General features: G+C 36.6%; 2 protein-coding genes across 3 annotated transcripts in view; both read left to right on the top strand.

Annotated features, from left to right (window-relative positions):
• LOC101740045 (uncharacterized) overlaps window positions 1-1,645 on the top strand; it is a 91,030-nt gene extending 89,385 nt beyond the window's left edge. Inside the window, exon 6 of the transcript XR_009973269.1 lies at window positions 150-1,645. The gene's annotated coding sequence lies outside the window, so the exon portion shown is untranslated. The remainder of the gene's footprint in view (window positions 1-149) is intronic.
• A 3,992-nt stretch (window positions 1,646-5,637) lies between these two features.
• On the top strand, window positions 5,638-9,549 carry LOC101740178 (acireductone dioxygenase). Of its 2 annotated transcripts, none has more exons than XR_009973268.1 (4): window positions 5,638-5,960; window positions 6,680-6,846; window positions 8,102-8,361; window positions 8,812-9,549. XR_009973268.1 is itself a non-coding variant. In XM_004923828.5 (4 exons), exons 1-4 carry the CDS (start codon window positions 5,838-5,840, stop codon window positions 9,075-9,077), a joined length of 555 nt encoding a protein of 184 aa, XP_004923885.1. In that variant the 5' UTR covers window positions 5,638-5,837; the 3' UTR covers window positions 9,078-9,549. The 2 variants fall into 2 exon arrangements, 1 of the variants encoding a protein (XP_004923885.1); XM_004923828.5 differs by having other exon boundaries at window positions 8,102-8,234; window positions 8,946-9,549.
• Window positions 9,550-20,569: the final 11,020 nt, after the last annotated feature.

The following is a 20,569-nucleotide window of genomic DNA, read 5'->3' as shown; positions in this document are numbered from 1 at the left end:
ATTGTAAATAAAACACAATTTACGAATATTGTAATTGTTTGGCCAATGTTTGCAACAAGGCACCAACTATTGTAACAAACATCACCTATTCTTGGACAGGGAATGCATAGAGTAGTTTTGTTATTTTATAATGTTATTTTTGTTTGTAGATTTCCTAGTAGCCCCTTGTCGCTGTGCACAATGGATATATATTATCGCGAAAGAAAGAGGAGAAGAAATATAGAACTCTTATAAACATTCTAGAATTGTTCAATGGTGGTGGCAAATCAATGCAAAAAAGTATTAAAAAAACTTTATATGTATGTGTAAATATTTTAAGCGTATATGCTGAAAAGGATTTGTTTTCTGGGGGAAACGAACACAGCCATAAAATAAGCCTAAATTAAACTGATTATAGAAAAATTCATTGATATAAGATTACATTATATTTGTAAAAAAGAAACCGCTCATATAAAAATGACTTCTAAAAGACAGCTTTATAACAAACTGAATCTGTTTAAAGGTAATTAAACCTACATTATTGTTTTAATTACTTCTGTATAAAGAATACGTGGAAAACATGTTTCGTGTTTCCTTTCATATTTTTTTTACTTTATTCAATTTTATTTTTTATCACCTATTTGTTGTAATAGCGGCGATGTAAAATATTATCTACTACTTTTTTGAATCGGTCAAAAATAGTTGCGACCATACAAAACAAACCTAAAACAAATATGTATATTCTGCAACTCTATGTCTTTCAATACTTACTGTGTTCTGAGCATTGAAATGTAATACCAAGAACTACATCTAGTTCCACAATACAATAAGCACGAAATTTTAAACAAATATTTTTAACCTTATAAATTAGGCTTTAAGTATCATTTTAGAATAAATATTTTTGTACTGATGACTTCTTATGTTCAAGTGACATTTTAAATTTATTCCATAATATTCTTTTTCTGACGAAAGGACCTAAATACATATATTTTGCAATGGTAATTAAACTTTATGTCTAAGTTTTAAGGTTTATAATAAACTGAAGTCGTTAACATTATTAATCTTTTTTCTAAGAAATGAAGATGTTTTCGTGTCTGCAAACGTGGCCACTGGAGCGTCTTATTTTTGTTCCTGATCCGTAATCTAGTACTATTATTGATCGAAGATGTTATGTACAAAACTTTGCTAACAATGGAACTCAACGTCTTAAATATTAATTACAGATTTTTTTATTAGAATGTTTTACTTGAGTTCTAATGTGAAGTGTAAAATAAAACAAGGAAAAAAAATGTTTTAAAATTACTTGAGCCGATTAGTTTATGAAAAAATAATTACAATACATATTTAATAAATTCCTAATATATTTATAAATCGTAATTTAGAAGTACCTAATTCAAACATTTAAAATGGCGTCGGTATATTCCAGAGATGTGTGCACGGAGCCAGCTACGGTCAAAGCTATTCGTATTTTTTCAACGTTAAAACTATTACATTATTAACTCAAACTTGCCACAGTCTGTGTATACGTTTGCCATAAATTTCGGAGTGGTTTAAATAAATCTTCGCTATAGTCTGAGGCTATAGATAACCCCGACATTGTAAAATAGACGTACCTAATTAATTGTATTATTAATTAAAGAAATAATAAATCTATTTTAACTCGTAACGAAGTTTCTTTTCTTGAGAAATAAATTTCTTCTTTCTGCTGACGTCCTGTTTGAGAGTGGTGATGACCACTTCCAACCATGAGCTGTCTTCGTCTGTTCTATTATGTTACGCGCTACTCTACCTAAAATATTTATCATCTTTAACAGCCAGCAACCCTTATTTGCGGCCAGATTTGATTAGGCAACCATTTATGACAATCAATAAAAAAATGCCTTTAATTTGATATATAATTCATAGATGTTCGTTATAAACGTATAAATGTGTCGACATCATGCCTGTTTACACCTGGCTGTGAAGAGATGCGGCCAGGTGCGTAATGGCAACCGTAATGGGTTAGAATCTTTAATTAAAATACCGTGATGTATACGAGCATTTATTTAAAAAAGCAATTGAACGAAGTTATTTCCCAAAAATAAATTAAAAATACTAGCGTCCAAATTTTGATAGGCAACCTGGTAGATATCTATTCTCCTAATTATAAATATGTACCTAGTCAGGTCATAAGTATTGTCACACAGTAAAAACTTTTCTTTTAGAATGCTGGCCACAAAAAAGTTTATTGAATTCGAATTTCGAATTGTTCATGAAAATAAAAATAGTATACTTTTAGAATTTTACTCATTTTTAAATATGGAGTGGACGCTTAAAGAAGACCGTGTTGCAGTTATTGCGTTGCATCGTTGCGGTTACGCGCCAATTCAAATTTTTAACATACTGAAAAATTTGATTATAACCAAAAGATTCGTTTATCGTACCATCAAACAATACAATGAAGACTCTAGTGTAGATGACAGGTCAAGAAGTGGTCGCCCTCGGTCTGTTAGGATTCCAGCAGTGATAAAAGCTGTGAAGGCGCGAATTCAAAGAAATCCCAAACGTAAGCAAAAACTGTTGGCCCTTCAGATGGGGTTAAGCAGAACCACGGTGAAAAGGGTGTTAAATGAAGACTTAGGGCTTCGGGCATATCGAAGAAAAATAGGACATCGTTTGAATGCTCGTCTAATGGACCTGAGACTGAAGAGATGCCGCGCTTTGTTGAAGCGGTACGCGGGAAAAATATATCGGGAAATTCTTTTTTCGGATGAAAAAATTTTTACCGTAGAAGAGAGCTACAACAAACAAAATGATAAGGTGTACGCACACAGTAGTGAAGAAGCGAGCAACCGTATTCCGCGTGTCCAACGAGGTCATTTGCCATCCTCGCTCATGGTATGGTTGGGAGTTTCTTATTGGGGCTTAACTGAGGTACATTTTTGTGAGAAAGGTATAAAAACGAATGCAGTTGTGTATCAAAATACAGTCCTGACGAACTTTGTGGTACCTGTTTCTCATACCATGTTCAATAACAGGCACTGGGTATTCCAACAAGATTCGGCGCCAGCTCATAGAGCGAAGAGCACACAAGACTGGCTGGCGGCGCGTGAACACGACTTCATCCGGCACGAAGACTGACCCTCCTCCAGTCCAGATTTGATTCCGTTAGATTACAAGATATGGCAACACTTGGAGGAAAAGGCGTGCTCAAAGCCTCATCCCAATTTGGAGTCACTCAAGACATCCTTGATTAAGGCAGCCGCCGATATTGACATGGACCTCGTTCGTGCTGCGATAGACGACTGGCCGCGCAGATTGAAGGCCTGTATTCAAAATCACGGAGGTCATTTTGAATAAACTTTAGTGTCATAAGAATCTATGTTTTGTTAAGTTCATTTTGGTATATGAATGGTTACATAATGAATAAACTTGTTTCAATTATTTTACATTAAACATGTGACAGAATTTATGACCTGACTATGTATAAATAAAATTTTGATTTTAGCAAAAATCCAATGAGCGCACTAATCCTGCAGCCGGATCTTAGACTATCCCGCAAGCCTCGCCACAAAGATTGGTCCGGCGCTGCGTGCATCCAGCGGATCCCCACGAACATCAATAGATCGTCGGACCATCTTGTGAGAGGCCTACCCACGCTACATCTTCCGGTACGCGGTCGCCACTCAGGAACTTTCTGGCCCCAACCGCCATTGGATCATTTGCATCAAATTGGCAAGCAAAAAAAAACTTTGTGGATATCACACGATTTGGAGAACCTTCGCCAGCACAACTTACGCGTTAAGCCTTTGCCTTGCTCTGCTTAACAGACACAGAAACGAAGTGATTTTGATCCGTACTGTCACTTGCGGTGAAGAATGGATTCTTGTTGATAATCGTAAGCGGTCATGTTGGTTAGACCCTGATATACCACCTAAAAATGTCCCAAACGAAAACTTATCCCTATAAAAGTCATTGTCACTGTTTGATGGCTAGGGCCTGTATAATTAATTACAACTTCTTATCAAAGGGCACCAGCGATACCGCGTGTACAGCGAGGTGCAGACAACGATGGAGAAGCTTGTGAATCTGCGACTAACTTTGGTCTACCGCTCGTACTTATTGCTTCTAAATGACAACACTCGATCTCATTCGACACTACAGACGGTCTCTAAGTTACAAGAGCTAGGGTTTAAAAATTTACATCACCCACCGTCCAAAAATTGTACTGCTGGGCAGGGAAAAAAAATCCCCGAGAGGCAGTACAAAATGCCATTGTTTCCCGTACACCTGGGTTCTCCAAAAAGGGCATTGAAAATGACTACTGTGCTGGCATAGGTTTTTCGATAATATGGGTGCTTAATTTGATTGACAGAAATATATTTTTTTAATTAAAAATCTTTCTTTAAACTAAACGGCAATTTCGTAGGTAAAGACCTAATATGAATCCTATTAGATTTTATTTTCCTGCACTTGGGCACTTTCATAGATGCTAGATGTATACTGATACAGCCAAACCTGGGTAAGTGAGAACTGGATAAGTCAGAAAACTCTATAAGTGAGAGTAATAGCCAGGACCCGTCATTTTAAGCTCCCAAAACCTCTATTAGAGAGAAACAGAAACCTCTGTAAGAGAGAGTCGTTTTTCCCTCATGGACCTCCGTAAGTGAGACTACTACTTATCTATACCTCTTTAAGCGAGAGTCGAGCTTTATTTATTTATATTATTTAGGAGGAACTAATAAAAAAACAAATTACAAGTTTAACATCTGTTATTTTATGACTCATTGTTAACTTTTGTGGAACTTTTTACCATTGTTTTCTCGTCAATATTGAACCTATTCTATTTCGTGGAACTAAATAACGTTGTTATTTTATCGCTTTCTTTTCGAATGGACACGTGTGCCTGTGTACGGTCCTGTTTGTCGGACTTACTTAGTTTATCGTTAATCAATTGCGAAGAAAAGTTCTGTTCTGCATCATGTCAAAACGGAAAATTAAAGTACTGTCATTAAGTGATAAACTGAATGCGTTTGAATCCAGAAAATCGCGAAATAAAATTCAGAGGGAGCATTAGCGAGAAACTCGGGTTAGTGAGAAACCTCTATAAGCGAGAATGAGATTGTGCTCCCTTGAACTCTCTCTTATCCAGGTTTGACTGTAATTAATTATTACAAGTTAAAATCTGAAGAAACACTAACAAAATGGAACGATACCTACACACTTTGCTTTTTGCATTCCCACCAAATAGTCAAAAGAGGTTGCTTATAAATTTAAAACAGGGTCCTGAAACTGCGATACGGTATTATAAGACAAATTTTTTTTTGTGTGGAAACTATCGACGTCTTGTAGCGGTTGCCCCTAAACTTAAATGTCGTTACGACTTTTAATTATTGTTTAACTAACACACACAAAATAAAAAAAATCATAAATCATACAAGTATTTCTTTGTTATAGACAAATTGATTAATTTTTATTAATTTGTGGTTACTAAAAATTTATAGAATCCTTCTTTAAAAATAAAATAGAGGATAGGTTATTCTATTTTATTTTTATAGAAGGATTTTATAAATTTTCAGTAACCACAAATTAATGTTCCTGCCATCTACAAGAGCAATGAAAAACTGATCGAAGCGAAACCATCTAGTGGCCGACGCCCGTAAACATTTTTGTGTATTATCTATGATTTAGAACACAGCTACGATTGGCTAAAAGTCGTTTCACTGTGGACCGTAAACAAAATCATTTTTGACAAGCGCTAAGTAAATAATTTATTTTTATGTGTGTGACTGTGTGTACTGTGTAGGTATCACTTCGTCGGATAGTGAGTTAAATTGTTTACGTATGTACATATTTAGATAATTATTTTTGTTTTTAAAATGGTACAAGCATGGTACATGGATAGTGAAACAACGGACCAGCGGCTGCAACACCATAAAAATCCTCCAGAATATATTTCCCTGGATGATTTATTCTCTAAAACGGGGGTTGAATATTTTAAAGTAAGTTAGAAGTACTTTAAACATACATATTAAGTTGTTATCATTTTTTTTCTCGAACATTTGATGATAATGTTATTATTAAAGAAGTGATAGCAAAGCTTGGGTTCAAAATGTCAATTAGGTTGATATTAACAATCTTAGAATATTCAAGAATATTTAAGTAATAAAATATATTGAATTGTTTATCCATGCGGGCTCACAAGATGCCCCACAACTAGTAATGATGCAAATTATGATTTTTGTTAGTCTGATTTTTATGCACTATGCAATTCCTTCATTAAGGAAGTATTTGTAAACATTTATTAATTACATATTTCATTAGAAATTGGTACCTGTTTGTGGGATCCAATCATCGGCACAGTCACATAGCTCGATACAAATTCACTGGATATCTTATCCACTAGGCTAGGTTGACTTCATGATAAATTTTATACAAATATAGCCAATATTTCATACTTGACCTCCTGACCCTCTGCTGCATGGAGTCAAAGCTATGCAGCAACAGATATCTCTAAGGGTATCAGAGATCATTACTACTATGGCATAGTTGCTATTGTTTGCTATATTATTGTATATTATCCTTCTGTCTCATGTAATGAAATGTAACATTTCTCTAAAATGTTACTTTAAATTTGTAACAACTTATCATTTATTTAATTACCACTGAAGAAGTTTCAGTTCAAAAACAAATCACTCTAATGATTTCCAAATATTCACAGATAAACATAGACACATATAAAACTGATGGAGTACTAGAAAAACTTAAGAATGAACGAGGTTACACATATGAAGATGAGATGGTCTGTTCCAAGGAATGTCTTCCGAATTATGAGGAGAAGATAAAATCGTTTTACACTGAGCACTTGCATACGGATGAGGAAATTAGGTAAAACAGTTTTTGTTTTTGTTTTATTGATCTAATATTTAAATGATAAGGCAAAGTGATAAACTCATCGATTTGAAGTCGTCGTGGCCTAAAGGATAAGACGTCCGGTGCATACGTGTTGAGCGATGCAACGGTGTTCGAATCCCGCAGGCGGGTACCAATTTTTCTAATGAAATACGTACTCAACAAATGTTTACGATTAACTTCCACGGTGAAGGAATAACATTGTGTAATAGAAATCAAACCCGCAAAATTGTAATTTGCGTAATTACTGGTGGTAGGACCTCTTGTGAGTCCGCGCGGGTAGGTACCACCGCCCCGCCTATTTCTGCCATGAAGCAGTAATGCGTTTCGGTCTAAAGGGTAGGGCAGCCGTTGTAACTATGCTGAGATCTTAGAACTTATATCTCAAGGTGGGTGACGCATTTACGTTGTAGATGTCTATGGGCTCCAGTAACCACTTAACACCAGGTGGGCTGTGAGCTCGTTCGCCCATCTAAGAAATAATAAAATAAAATAAAAAAACTTTAAAATTGATACAAAAAGTGAAAGGCAAATAAAACACAATTATAAACGAATTAGTATTAACAACTATTCTACTAGAAGTGGTCATAAATTTGAATGCATATTGTAACTGAAAAATTGATTGGGGATTTAGTTGATTTTTTTCATAAGCTAGCTACTCTTCTGGTCAATATAATTTGTTGATGAATTTGTGACCAACTGATGTGGTAGCAAAACAACACTACTCATGGTGTGGGTGATCACTTGTAATTTTCATGGAAAACTGTTATCTACTATATTTTAAATCTAATAATTCTTTACCTGGTGACCTAGCACTGAACCACTGACTTTTGTAACACAGGTTTTCCTAGCATAAAAGTCAGGGAATATTGTTATTGTATACCTCATAAAAAAGCCATGTATATTATTATACTAGTGTTAAGAATTATTGTATGTGTTTGCATTTTAAGAGGCTTGAATAAATATTAAATATTATTATTAAAATATTATTAATATGTCTATGGCATGCTAATGATGATTACCTTTAATTATTAGCATATTTATAATATTACTCAAAGTTTAATTCCACATTTATTCAGAATACAAATAGAGCAGTTTTTAGAAGTTGCGAAAAATGGTCCACCTATCATTATTTTTTTGAACCTATTAAAATTAAATATAATATAAACATCACAGGAAAAATTTAATTTATATAAGGTAAAATGTTTATAGTTGAATTATTTCTTTCCAGGTTTATCCTAGACGGCTCTGGTTACTTTGACGTGAGAGATGGTGAGGATCAATGGATCCGTATTGCCGTGTCTAAGGGAGACATGCTGGTCATCCCGAGCGGTATCTACCACAGGTTTACCTTGGACACCAATGTATGTATTCTAGCAAAACTGTCGGTTTCAAACTCTGCTCAGGAATAATATCAAAGAGACAAGAGAGTCTATTAAGAAACTAGTCTAATTTGGTCATTGAGACATGCTGTGATGCACACATGTTGATGTTGCTTTTACATAAGCATATAGAGAAAAAAAGCCGCTTGGACTTTATATGACTTGTCAGGAATAGAAGGCCATTAAATATTTAGACTTCGTATTTACTTAGTTTTTTAAGGTCTGTATTGGTCGAGATCATTGTATAGGAGTAATAGTTATCATATCTATCAAACTTGAAAGCAAGATTGTATTCAGATAAAGGGTATATTGTGAAACAAAGCCATGTGGGATCATAGCTAAGTCCAGCTAAGTCAAGATTATTTGCAAGTATACTGACAACTGGTCTACATAAAAGCTTTGTTCATGAGTAAAAACTGGGAAAAAATAGTTATTTAGAATATTTGTATTTTGTCTAATGAGCAGAAATGCAGGCTGCCCACTTAGAGACATTAAATTGAAGTCTCAATTGTATAACGGTTGTTCCCATACTTCATACCGAATAGATGATGGAATTTAGGTTATGATGTCTACGGGCACAGTAACCACTCATAATCAGGTGGGCCGAAAGCACAACTACAGGAAAGTAATGTAAGAAAATTATTGCAATCTTAAGGAAATCTATTTAATAACAGTATCAAATTAATTTTACAGAACTACATAAAAGCGAAACGTTTCTTCATTGGTGAGCCGGTTTGGTTGCCTTACAACAGGCCGGCCGATGAGATGCCTTGCCGGAAGGACTACGTTGAGAAACTACAGAATGGATTCTCAGTGGCCGCATAATGTAACAAAATTATCATTTTTTTTCCAGAGAATATATTACATACTAGTTGACCCGGCAGACTCCATAGTGCCTTAATCCATAAATAAAAGACCTAAACTTTATTTAATTCCGAGCATCTTCATATTTATCTACCTTTTAAACCTTCTCTGGACTCCCACAAATAATTCAAGACCAAAATTAGCCAAATCGGTCCAGCCGTTCTCGAGTTTTAGCGAGACTAACGAACAGCAATTCATTTTTATATATATAGATTACCGTTTATATATTTTTCAAATAAACGTATTCGTTATCATAATGTGTTTTTTGCTTGATATTGTATAATGTAAATAATATGAAGTTATAAGTATTTAAATATTATGTTAATTAAAAAACAGTGGGAATCAACATAGAAAACAAAATTTGGAAATATCAGAAACTGTTTACACATATTGTGCCATAGAGTTAGAGAATATAAAATATTATCTGTTACAATACCACTGTTGTTTTATTTTTAATATAAGATTTTTCATGGCCTATTAGATTTTTTGTATTGGAAAGAAAATATTGATGTAAGTAAAATTATTATTTAAATTTAATTTCAAATAAGTCTTCATTGGCAGACGAGCCCGTAGCGCACCTAATGGAAAGTGATCGCTGCTGCCCATGGACATGAGCAAAATTACAGTATAATAAATACATGACACTCGCTTGAAGGAAAATATGCCGTAGCGCGCTGAGAATATCTTTCCAGTTTCAAAGTAGGTGAATACTGGAGGTATATATTTCCGGATAAAACTAGTCAAATTGAACCCTAATATGTATAGTAAAATATGACTATAAACCGAACGTCAATTATTTTCTTGATTAAACCTGATTTTATTTGGCTACATTGTTAAAACAACTCATATTTCAACAAAAATAACCTCTTTAGATTCTACCTATTTTAATTTCTACGAATTTAAGTTAATGACTTTGACAAATGTTCAGGAAAATGCAATAACATGTGATAATGTTTTCGAAGAAAATTAATAACATAGTGGAATAATAAAATAACACGATGCAACATTAAATAATCGAAATATTCTCATAACAATAATAAAAATTACAACTGCATCATGTCACCATTTGCAATAAGTGGTTACCGAAAGTTGAACCTGAACAACTTTAAAAGGTGGGTGCCGATATTCTTGTATGGTGTCTATGGATTCTAGTGTACCTTATCACTAGGCGAACCGCCTCGAAAAAAACCAAAGTCAAATCTGGACCAATTATCAAAAATCACTGATACCATCTTGCCTTAAAATTTTCTCTAACATATAACGGTATATTTTGTCTTAATTTTATACTTTGCTACATTCTCATCATAGGACTAAGGTTTTTTGTGGCGGCCAGGGTTATTTAGAAGCCTTTTTTTATACTTATATGGGTGGACGAGCTCACAGCCCACCTGGTGTTAAGTGGTTACTGGAGCCCATAGACATCTATGACGTAAATGCGCCACCCACCTTGAGATATAAGTTCTAAGGTTTCAAATATAGTTACAACCGATGCCCCACCCTTCAAACCGAAACGCATTACTGCTTCACGGCAGAAATAGGTTGGGTGGTGGTACCTACCCGCGCGGACTCACAAGAGATCCTACCACCAGTAATTACGCAAATTATAATTTTGCGGGTTTGATTTTTATTACACGATGTTATTCCTTCACCGTGGAAATCAATCTAGAACATAATTGTTGAGTACCTACGTATTTCATAAAAAACATTGAATGTACTGGACGTCTTATCTTTTAGGCTACGACGACTTCAGACCTGACTTGTAGGTACCGCCTTGCCTATTTCTGCCGCGAAGCCTTCAAGCGTAAAACAGCAGGTACACAATAATATAGCCCACTGAGTTTCCAAAATACCCTCACCGGATCTTCTCAGTGGGTCGCGTTTCCGATCCTTTGGTAGATTCTGCAAAGCACTGCCCTTACCAGGCCTAGTGTTAGCAACGTCGTCAGGTTAGAGCCCCGTGAGCTCACCTACTCGTTCTGTGAATCTTGTATAACCCCACGAGATTCCTAGAATAGGTAGGGTAAAAAAATAGAATTTAATGAGGTCGCTTATGAAATTTAGTGACATTCCGGACTGTAAATGTTACGTTACCAGTCTCCAAGTCAGAGGCTGCTTTAGTCTATGGTGATGGGTACCGGCTTCGGTATTAGCTTTTTTTCCTACCTAAGCTGATGGTCTTGAGAGACCATTTCAGCGTAACCATAATAAGTAGGTGAGCTCACAGGACTCAAACCTGACGTCGCTGCTATCACTAACCCTAGCAAGAGCATTGCCTCGCAGAATCTACCACTGGATCGCGACCCACTGAGAAGATCCGGCGAGAAACTCAGTGCGCTGTCTGTGGGTTAATTTAGTCGTCGGCATTACCAATGAACCTATTACATCGATATAAATTCCATTTTGACCGCGCGCTTACTAGAGGGCGGTAGGGTACTGATTTCACACGAGCACTATATGGGCTTCCAAGAAGAGACTCTTTGCTCCAAGTTCACCATCACGCCAGCCTTAGTGTACCATGCTATTCCGATTATTTGCAAAAAAATACGAGTATTCTGGGAAAGTAGCATAGTTTGTACATTCAACTTAGTACATTAAAACTTACTTCAAACACTTATTTATCGAGCTACTTCTAAGTAAAATTAATAAAAACCCGTTAAGAAGTAAAATTAATGAATTCGTTTATTTTCAGTAGTTAATAGAGCACAATGGCAGAAACATCCGGTATTATTATCTTCATGCTCTGGTACATCGGGATCGCGTACAACTATTACGTGTGAGTTATCTTTACCATAATTTATTTGTAAATTAGCAAGAATGATTCATTGTGTAAGCGGCGCAGTGCGTCCCTACTTACTCCAGGCCCCAAGCTAATATTAGTCTAACACTTGGAGCCTTTCATATTTTGTTCCTCCCGGACTCTGTTACTAGATTTTGCTATGTGTAGAAGTTAAGGCGCTAGCTAATTTTGAACTAACGTTTTTTTTTGTATTTGTAAATTGAATTGTCGAAGAATACTTCATTAGGTATCATTTAATGTGACGCTGAATCGCATTTACCCATGATCAATTGTTAATATTGTAAGTTTACAACTAAAACTTAATCTAATTTATACAATATATATCATTTAAAATTAATTGGTGGAACGGTGATAATGTTTTAAATAATAACTATAACCAACTTTATCAGAACAGCTTTTTCTTTTTTAAATACAGTTCTATACTTATTATTTGATTTGATCACATAAATCGAAAATTTACGCATTATCAAGAATAGTACGTTTTGTCCATTTTGTGAATAGACACTATAATATTCTCCTAACGTAATGGTGTCGAAGTTGTTAATAAGCTTAACTTATCGAATTAAATTTCGGTTTGTAACTATAGTGAGTTTTATATGTGAGATATTGCACCAAAGCAAAGGTTGCACAGTTCATGTTGATGGGAGATGTTTAAGGTACACTCTACATGTGACGCCGGCGGTGTGACGTGACGGTGATGTCCGCTTGTACCATTTAGGACTAATTATCATTGCCTTGTCGGCATCAGCTAGGCACCATCTTTGAACCTTGGTAGATTACGAACATTAATCAACTTAGTAGGAATTAAAATGGAAATCATAACTAGTTTATAAATGTTCCTCTGTGATTGATTTTCAAATTTTAATCGGTTCATTTAAAAAAAAACATTTGGCCTCATTTACCATTTCTCGTTTCTTTCTATAACATGATCCTTAGTTTCTAGTTACCGTGAGTTTTTTGCAAATAATGTAAGAAAATTTCTTGGTAAAAAACAAAGCTTAAAACACTTTAATAATGCACAGGAAGTTCGTTCATTATACGTGGAGACTCTCGGCCTATTTTAGCTCCGTCATCTAGAATGTAGGTCAAGTTATGTAAGGCCTGCGCTGCCTAGCTGGGGGGATGCTAGCCACCCTTGTGGGTAGAGGGTGGAATCTGACCTTTAGCATTTGAAAGCTTGGCATTTGAATTGCAGAAGAGACTTTTTAAATTGTGTACGGCACCAAAATTTTTTTTAGAATTGATGCCATTATCAGAGACCCATTAGACCAACGTGAAGTCGCGAGCCGTGAGGCATGAGGTGGAAATTTAAGCAATATCGAAATAACGACCCTTCCACTCTGATTTTATCGAAGATAAGCAGTGCACTGGTTTTTTTTTATGAGCGAAAGATTACTGGTTGCCCTGAGGCCTTTCCAGTTTCACCAGGACAGGTGGGCGAGCAAAGGCTCAGCCAGGAGGGGTGGGATTTGCTAACAGCTGCCCGAGCGCCTCCGAAGGAGACCTAACATCTCAAGAGCAGTTGCTTCGCGAATGAATCTACTACCGGATCGGGGCAATGGTACTATTGTCCTGCTGAAACATAATATAAATCGATTTTAAAGACATCTCGATAGTCCGCGATGATGGTCTCACGGAGTCTTCTTGAGCCTAGTAAGAGTAGAACGATTCACGATTGTAGCTTGCGTCACGAAACTATGGGCCGATGTGCGCATGTCCGAGAAATTGAAAAGAACGAATACTATAATAATATATATTATAGTACCTACCGGCCGACGATTGTTAAGGCAATTCAACGGACCAAGTTACAGCATCTCGATTTTATCCCGATAACTAAAACAGTAGGTACTTATTGAAAATAAATAGTATGGAAGGTACTAGCTTGATAGTAGCACAAAAAGGCTAAGGTCACATCTTCTGATTAATAGCCGGATGTACCTACGAACTGTTCATGTGACTTCCGTTGGTCTAAGCGTGTAGGTAATTTTCAACGAAACGGAGAATGATTTTGCGTGTTGTGCATTATGTAGTATCTGTGTGTAATTCTTGTATATGGTAATTTATCATACATATATCCTTTATCATTTTTTCTTTTAATAATCTTAGATTTATCCTCTCATTTGTCGTTTTCAACAATAACTTATATAATAAGTCAAAAACTGTTGGTCAAAGGCGATTATGTAAAAAAATTACATCTAAGCATTTAAAGATTTTCCTATCAAAAAGCACAAACTACCTACATAAAACAGAATATGTTTAACAAAGTTCTTTTGGATGAGACTTGGAAAATTTGCTCACTGTTTTAAACTCCTTGAATACAGACAGCTTCCTTGATTTCGAGTTTCAATTTTCCAATAACAACCATTCCTATTAATAGCTGAATTGATATTGATAACTACGTATTTGTATATTGCTAACCACCTCGCTCGGTTAGCTGACATTCTATATGATAGCCGCAGAGTTATTCGGCTTACGTAACTGAGCCGCTACGGTCGATATTCACGTGGCCTTTTCGAAGCTGTCGCGCTGGAAGTATGTCGGGCACGTCGGCAGGGGGTTTCTGGTATTTCTTTGTCATTAGGTTTTGTAGACGTTATTATTAGATTGCGTACGAAATCTATGTTTATGACAGGAGATTACGTGAGCCTGCCCGGTTGTCAAAATCAGCATCATAATCATCGATTAAGTCACAATGCAGCACAACTTAGACTAAATTTCGTGGATAAATGGTTTTTAACTGATCTGGACCGAAAAAATGCCCTAAAAGGAGTGAGAATATTTTGACGCGCTTCAGGTGCTTTTCAGGATATTATCAAAATAACCCTTCTACTCATATCTGTTCATAAAATATTTATAACTACGGATACCATGCACCCCGCGCTTTTTTTTACAATAAAATCATTTTTTTTTACACTATTTTTAATTCAAATTTATTAACATTTATTTTCTATGTTTTAGTTGGATTTTCTATAAAGCGTATTTTGTTAGTTTTTTTAAATTATTATTTATTTTTGATTTTTTAGTTGAAATGCAATTTTTTCAATTCTTCCTTTTCATTTTTTTTTAAATATTGTATTATCATCGGTCCTTAATGAGTATACCAAATTTCGAGTTAATCCGACGTTTTGAAGGGGGTCAAAATCACGTTCATCCGTCTGAAGCTAATAAAAGCGTATTAAAAATACAGAGAGCACTGAATTCTTTCCGTAAACACCTGGGTAGTTGCGGATCCCTTGGTTTCCGCACGGAGCCTTTGCCTTATTGTGTAACTAATCACAGAAAGTTCGATAATACAAAAAAAATTGCGAGAAATTAAACAAAATCAATTACCACCTGCGTTTGCACTTTAAATTATTGAATAATTCATAAATAGCAGTTAAAAACGTGTTTATTGTCGTTATGAGATGCACACGTAGCTATAATAAAGATGAAACTTGTTGTCGTCTAGTGGAGCGCTGGCTCGACTCCAGCTTCATACCGGGAATGTTTCTAAACGTTTGCTGTCTCCGTTCCGAGATGCCCTAGAACTGGGCTATCAAATTATCCGTTGGCCTGTGTTATGAAAGATTCTGAAACTTGTAAATGTTAAAGCATTTCATAGGACATTTATCGCAAACGAAAAACTAATCTCATTGTATAGCATATAATCGGGCAAAGAACCTTACTTCAAATCTTTTTTTTTTATTGCTTAGTTGGGTGGACGAGCTCACAGCCCACCCGGTGTTAAGTGGTTACTGGAGCCCATAGATATCTACAACGTAGATACTGCCACCCATCTTGAGACCACTCTTCAAACCGAAACGCATTACTGTTTCACGGCAGAAATAGGCAGAGTGGTGGTACCTACCTTTATGATTATTTTTCCAAATTTTAATCTTTAAATGGCTCAACTATAAAGTTGCCAAATTGCCGCCTAAACTTTAAGCCAAATGGCTTATCACTCGTCGATTTAGTGTTTCTATTCAAGAGTGCACACTTATCTATATATATAAAAATTAATTGCTGTTCGTTAGTCTCGCTAAAACTCGAGAACAGCTCGACCGGTTTGGCTCATTTTGGTCTTGAATTATTTGTGGAAGTCCAAACAAGGTTTAAAAGATAGATAAATATGAAAATGCTCGGAAAGAATGTGTCCCCCGTCAGACGGATTCCTTTTGGTTGTTTTATTTTATAGAAAAGTTTAGGTCTTTTATTTGTCAATTGAGGCACTACGAAGTCTGCCGGGTCAGCCAGTAAAATACTAAAACGTGCGTTGAAACGCTGAAATCGCTAAACTCACGAAACACGGACCGCAATAAGCCTTGATAGCTTTTACTGAAATAGGTTTTGAACTGAATTTATGTAATAAATATCAAACTGAACATTGCACTGGTTATACTACTGGAAATATGACTCTACTACTACCCAATCGTAAAACTCATGCCATATCCTTTTTTTTTTTGAACGAATGATTACTGGTGGCCCTGAGGTCTTCCCAGTGTCAGCAGGACAGGTGCGCGAGCAAAGGCTCAGCCAGGAGGGGTGGGATTTACTAACAGCTGCCCGAGCGCCTCCGAAGGAGACCTAACAACTCAAGAGCAGGTGCTTCGCGAATGAATCTACTACCGGATCGGAATCGCGACCCGCTAAAAATATCCGGAGAATGCCAAATCCCTATGCAGCGTAAAAACTACGCCGCCCCACGTAATGTGGGTTAAGGCCAAGAAGAAGAGTTTCTTCTTCTTTGTTGCTGGTGCTAAGAAGTCTTGTGAGTCCGCACGGGCAGGTACCACTACCCTGCCTATTTCTGCCGTGAAGCAGTAATGCGTTTTGGTTTGTAGGGCGTGGTAGCCGTTGTACTGTTAAAACTGAGACCTTAGAACTCTTGTCTCGAGCTGGGTGGCGGCATTTAGATTGTTAATATCTATGGGCTTCGGTAACCACTTAACACTAGATGGGAGGTGAGCTCGTCTAATCATCTAAGCAATAAAAATCATGTCACAATTTGTTCCAAGGACTTTTACAACCCATCAATTAATTTGCCTATGTGAATACGAGTTGGATAAATTTGGCAATGGTTAAATGTTTAAAAAGACCATAATGTTTATGATAAGGTTTGTTCGAACTCGAATTGTCCACTTTCTTTATAGAATACTAGAGGACCGCTCCGGCTCCGCTCGGGTCTTTAACAAAAATTTCAACGATATTTGACGTTGTTTTATTTTTTTAAATAAAAGAACGCTTATTGCGGCATAACTATAACAGTTAGACATTGCTGTCGCGACGCTTTTTGTAAATAATAATGTGTTCTACAAAGTCGTAGTACATTATTTTATTCTATTATCAATAGTTTTCGCAGGGCACGCGATGTAAAGGATATTTTAAGTTAATTTTTTACACCTTGGCTTATATTATTGGAGTTTTAGTAAGGATCCCTAATTTTTTTCAAAAAAGATTATAATAGCCTATGTCACTCCGGAATAGTATAGCTTCCAAGCAGTGAAAGAATTTTTCAAATCGGTTCAGTAGTTTCGGAGCCTATTCAATACAAACAAACAAACAAATCTTTCCTCTTTATAATATTAGTATAGAAGTATAGATATCTAATACTTAATCTGCAGACTTTAGTATCGATTAGCTTCATCGTAATAAATGATGGTACGTTTCTATTTCATAGAACGACAGCACTAGTGTTTGAAGGCTACCACCAGTTCGATTATCGGATCGATGCAAAGCGATTTGCATAAAAAAACACCGTAGCCTCTTTGCATTGATGCATCCTATCTATTTCTTAATGAGATTTTTTTATTTGTTAATTACTGTGAAATTGGAAAATTAACTTTAAGCCGATTGAGGTCTCGATCTGTGGTGTTTTTATTAGTTTTTGTTTCTGTGTTATGACGTTTCCACTGCTGCATCAGGGTACATGTGATAGTGTCCTCATTTAAATAATATAAAAAAATATCTTTCTAATATGTGTAGATATTTAATATTTTGTTGCTTAGAAACAAAGTGTTATTCTGGATATCATATTTCTTAAAATTACTCATTGTGATTTTTACTTTTCTAATTTCATAATGTTGTCTATTATTGCACTGTCGATTGCACGTTTATCTGAGTTGACATCTGTCATGTACTTATTGTCAATGTTTTGTGTTCATGATAGATTTGTTGGTGCAACTAAGTAAATAAATAAAACTGCTTGGTAGGGGACGCTTAGCAGCAGACTGCAATTTTTTTTCACGTCATCTCGGATCCTCCCGGTCCACTGACGTTGCTTTTAGGTACTTCAAGCACCGGTCACCGTTCTCGTCGAACCCGTCGCTTGCGACGAAGGGCTCGACGAGTAAATTAACTCTCAGACACAGCCCACTGAGTTTCTTGCCGGATCTTCTCAGTGGGTCGCGTTTCCGAAACGGTGGTAGATTCTGCAAAGCACGGCTCTTGCTAGGGTTCATGTTAGCATCGTCGTCAGGTTTGAGCCCCGTGAGCTCACCTACTAGCCACGGTTACGCTGGAATAACCGCTCCAGGCTACCAGCTAAGGTAGAAAAAAAAAAAGGATTTTTTTTTATCCTACCTATGCTGATAGCCTTGAGAGGCTATTTCAGATCCGCCCTAACATGTAGGTGAGTTCACGAGGCTCCAACCGGAGTGTTGCTAACACTGGCCCTAGCAAGAGCAGTGCTTCGCAGAATCTACTACCGGATCGGAGACTGCGAATGGTGAGCACACTGAGCACTCGGGAGCATGCGTAATGATTCTCAGAAACACTGAAAACTTATTAGTTTCTTGTTCTCCACCTACAGTCGTCCTCCTTGTGTTTGAGGGTCGTGGCCACCTCCATTAATGACCTCATCCTGTCTTCGGCTACACGGAGCGCAACTTAGGCGATGGAACCAGAGAGGTGCAGGTCGGGTCAGACTTACTAAGCACTGGTTGAATTAATTCGGTGTTTAACTGCCGATTTACGCCAGTATTGAGAACTTCTTGTTCTTGTTCTGTGCGCGGTGTGAGAACTCGCATTGTCGTGATGGAGGATGATGCGGCGGTTGCAGTTCTCTTTACGGAGTTCAGAAACGACCTGTGGCAAACAAATGCTAGCATACCATTTTGCATTAACCGTTCTTTGTCCCTCAAGAGGAATAGTCGTAACATGGCCGGTTTTGGAGACAAACGTGGCCACCATTTTTTTTGCAACACTCCGTGAACGAACAATTTTTGTTGGCTTTAACTCATTTTCGAACACCCAAACTCGTGACTGGTTTTTTGTTTCGGGTTCGTACGCGTATATCCAGGATTCGTCACCTGATACAATGTTGTATACAGCATTTGAGGATCCTGCGTGGAATCTTTCGAGAGTTCTGACGCACCAAGTAACGCAAGCCGCTTTTTGCTCTTCACAGAGCGAATGCGGTATCCATCGGGAAGACAACTTTTTTACACCGAATTGTTCATGCAAGATTATTTGTATTTGACTCATGCCAATGTCTAAAGTTGCCTGAATTCCGCGGTATGTCACATGTCGATCTTCCTCAATCAGCTTACGCACATCATCAATGTTTTCTTGGGTGACTGCAGTTTTTGGACGGGGATCATCACTGAGCTTGACACGTCCACGTTGAAACTCAGCAAACCAGCGATAAATTGTGGTTTTGGATGGGGCTTCATCACCAAATGCAGAAATCATCCGGTCAACACACTGTTTTTATGTTAAACTACTTCGAAAGTCATAATAAATCATCGCTCTTGAATTTTCTCGAGTCAATTCCATTTTCTCAACGACTAAACAAGTTTGACAAAACCTCGTGACAAGACCGAGAATCTTTTTTTAAATAAATAAATGGTATTCGATTTTTAAAACCAAGGAGTTTTCAATTAAAAAGATTTTAATATGACAGGAACAGTGGAAATATTCCATTCCCGATACTTTTAGTGCAGCCCTCGTCGTGAACTGACGTTTAAAGTAGAAGCTTAACCTACTTTACGTTACGTTAGTGTTGAGTGATTTGCATTGATTTTAGAGCTCGAAGACTATTCAACTATAAGTAAACGATACACGTTAGATTTCAAAATTTTCAAAATATATTTTAAATGGTTCTACGATATTGCTGCGCCGGTAAGAGTAACGCCTTCTATCGCCGAATAGCCGAAACGAATATCAAAGAAACCAGTAACATCGAGAACGCTCGAGAAGTACAACGCCATCTATTGTCAGATAGCGGAAACACACATCGAAGCTACTCGACTTGCCCAGAATGTTCTCGATAAATCTAGGGATGTCGTATCGACTATAAAAGCATTGCAGAGACGGCACGAAGTAGTTAGTAATCACAGTCATTTGAATCGAAACAGCGAACGGATCACATGAAGCGAAGCGGAAGAAGTGAATTGAGAATTTGAAAGTGTTAACGAACACTTTCAAATTAGTGAGTTCTAATTAGTGAGTTCACTTAAGTGTTCTAAATGTTGAATACAGTTTTATTTTATACTTCGGTATAATATTTATTTATCCCGAACCACAGCGCGTAACAATATGTTAGATTAATTAGTTTTCCGCTCACAGTTTCACCTAAGTGGACTACACTTTCTAATGCGTTGCCGGAAACACGCGGTAGGATAAATGGTAGCTTATATTTTTCTATAAACCTAAGAAAACGACAAGAAAATCCGACCAG

This window comes from Bombyx mori, chromosome 5 (assembly GCF_030269925.1).
Source record: "Bombyx mori chromosome 5, ASM3026992v2".
Lineage (NCBI taxonomy): Eukaryota > Metazoa > Arthropoda > Insecta > Lepidoptera > Bombycidae > Bombyx > Bombyx mori.
The sequence above is the reverse complement of the archived record's forward strand: the minus strand, read 5'-3'. Positions and strand labels throughout refer to the sequence as shown.

Bases quoted from the DNA above. Each gene is read 5' to 3' on its own strand.
- LOC101740178 (XM_004923828.5), top strand. From the start codon at position 5,838: ATGGTACAAGCATGGTACATGGATAGTGAAACAACGGACCAGCGGCTG. The intron at 6,847-8,101 runs GTAAAACAGTTT...ATTTCTTTCCAG, and splicing joins CATACGGATGAGGAAATTAG to GTTTATCCTAGACGGCTCTG. The intron at 8,235-8,945 runs GTATGTATTCTA...TTAATTTTACAG, and splicing joins GGTTTACCTTGGACACCAAT to AACTACATAAAAGCGAAACG.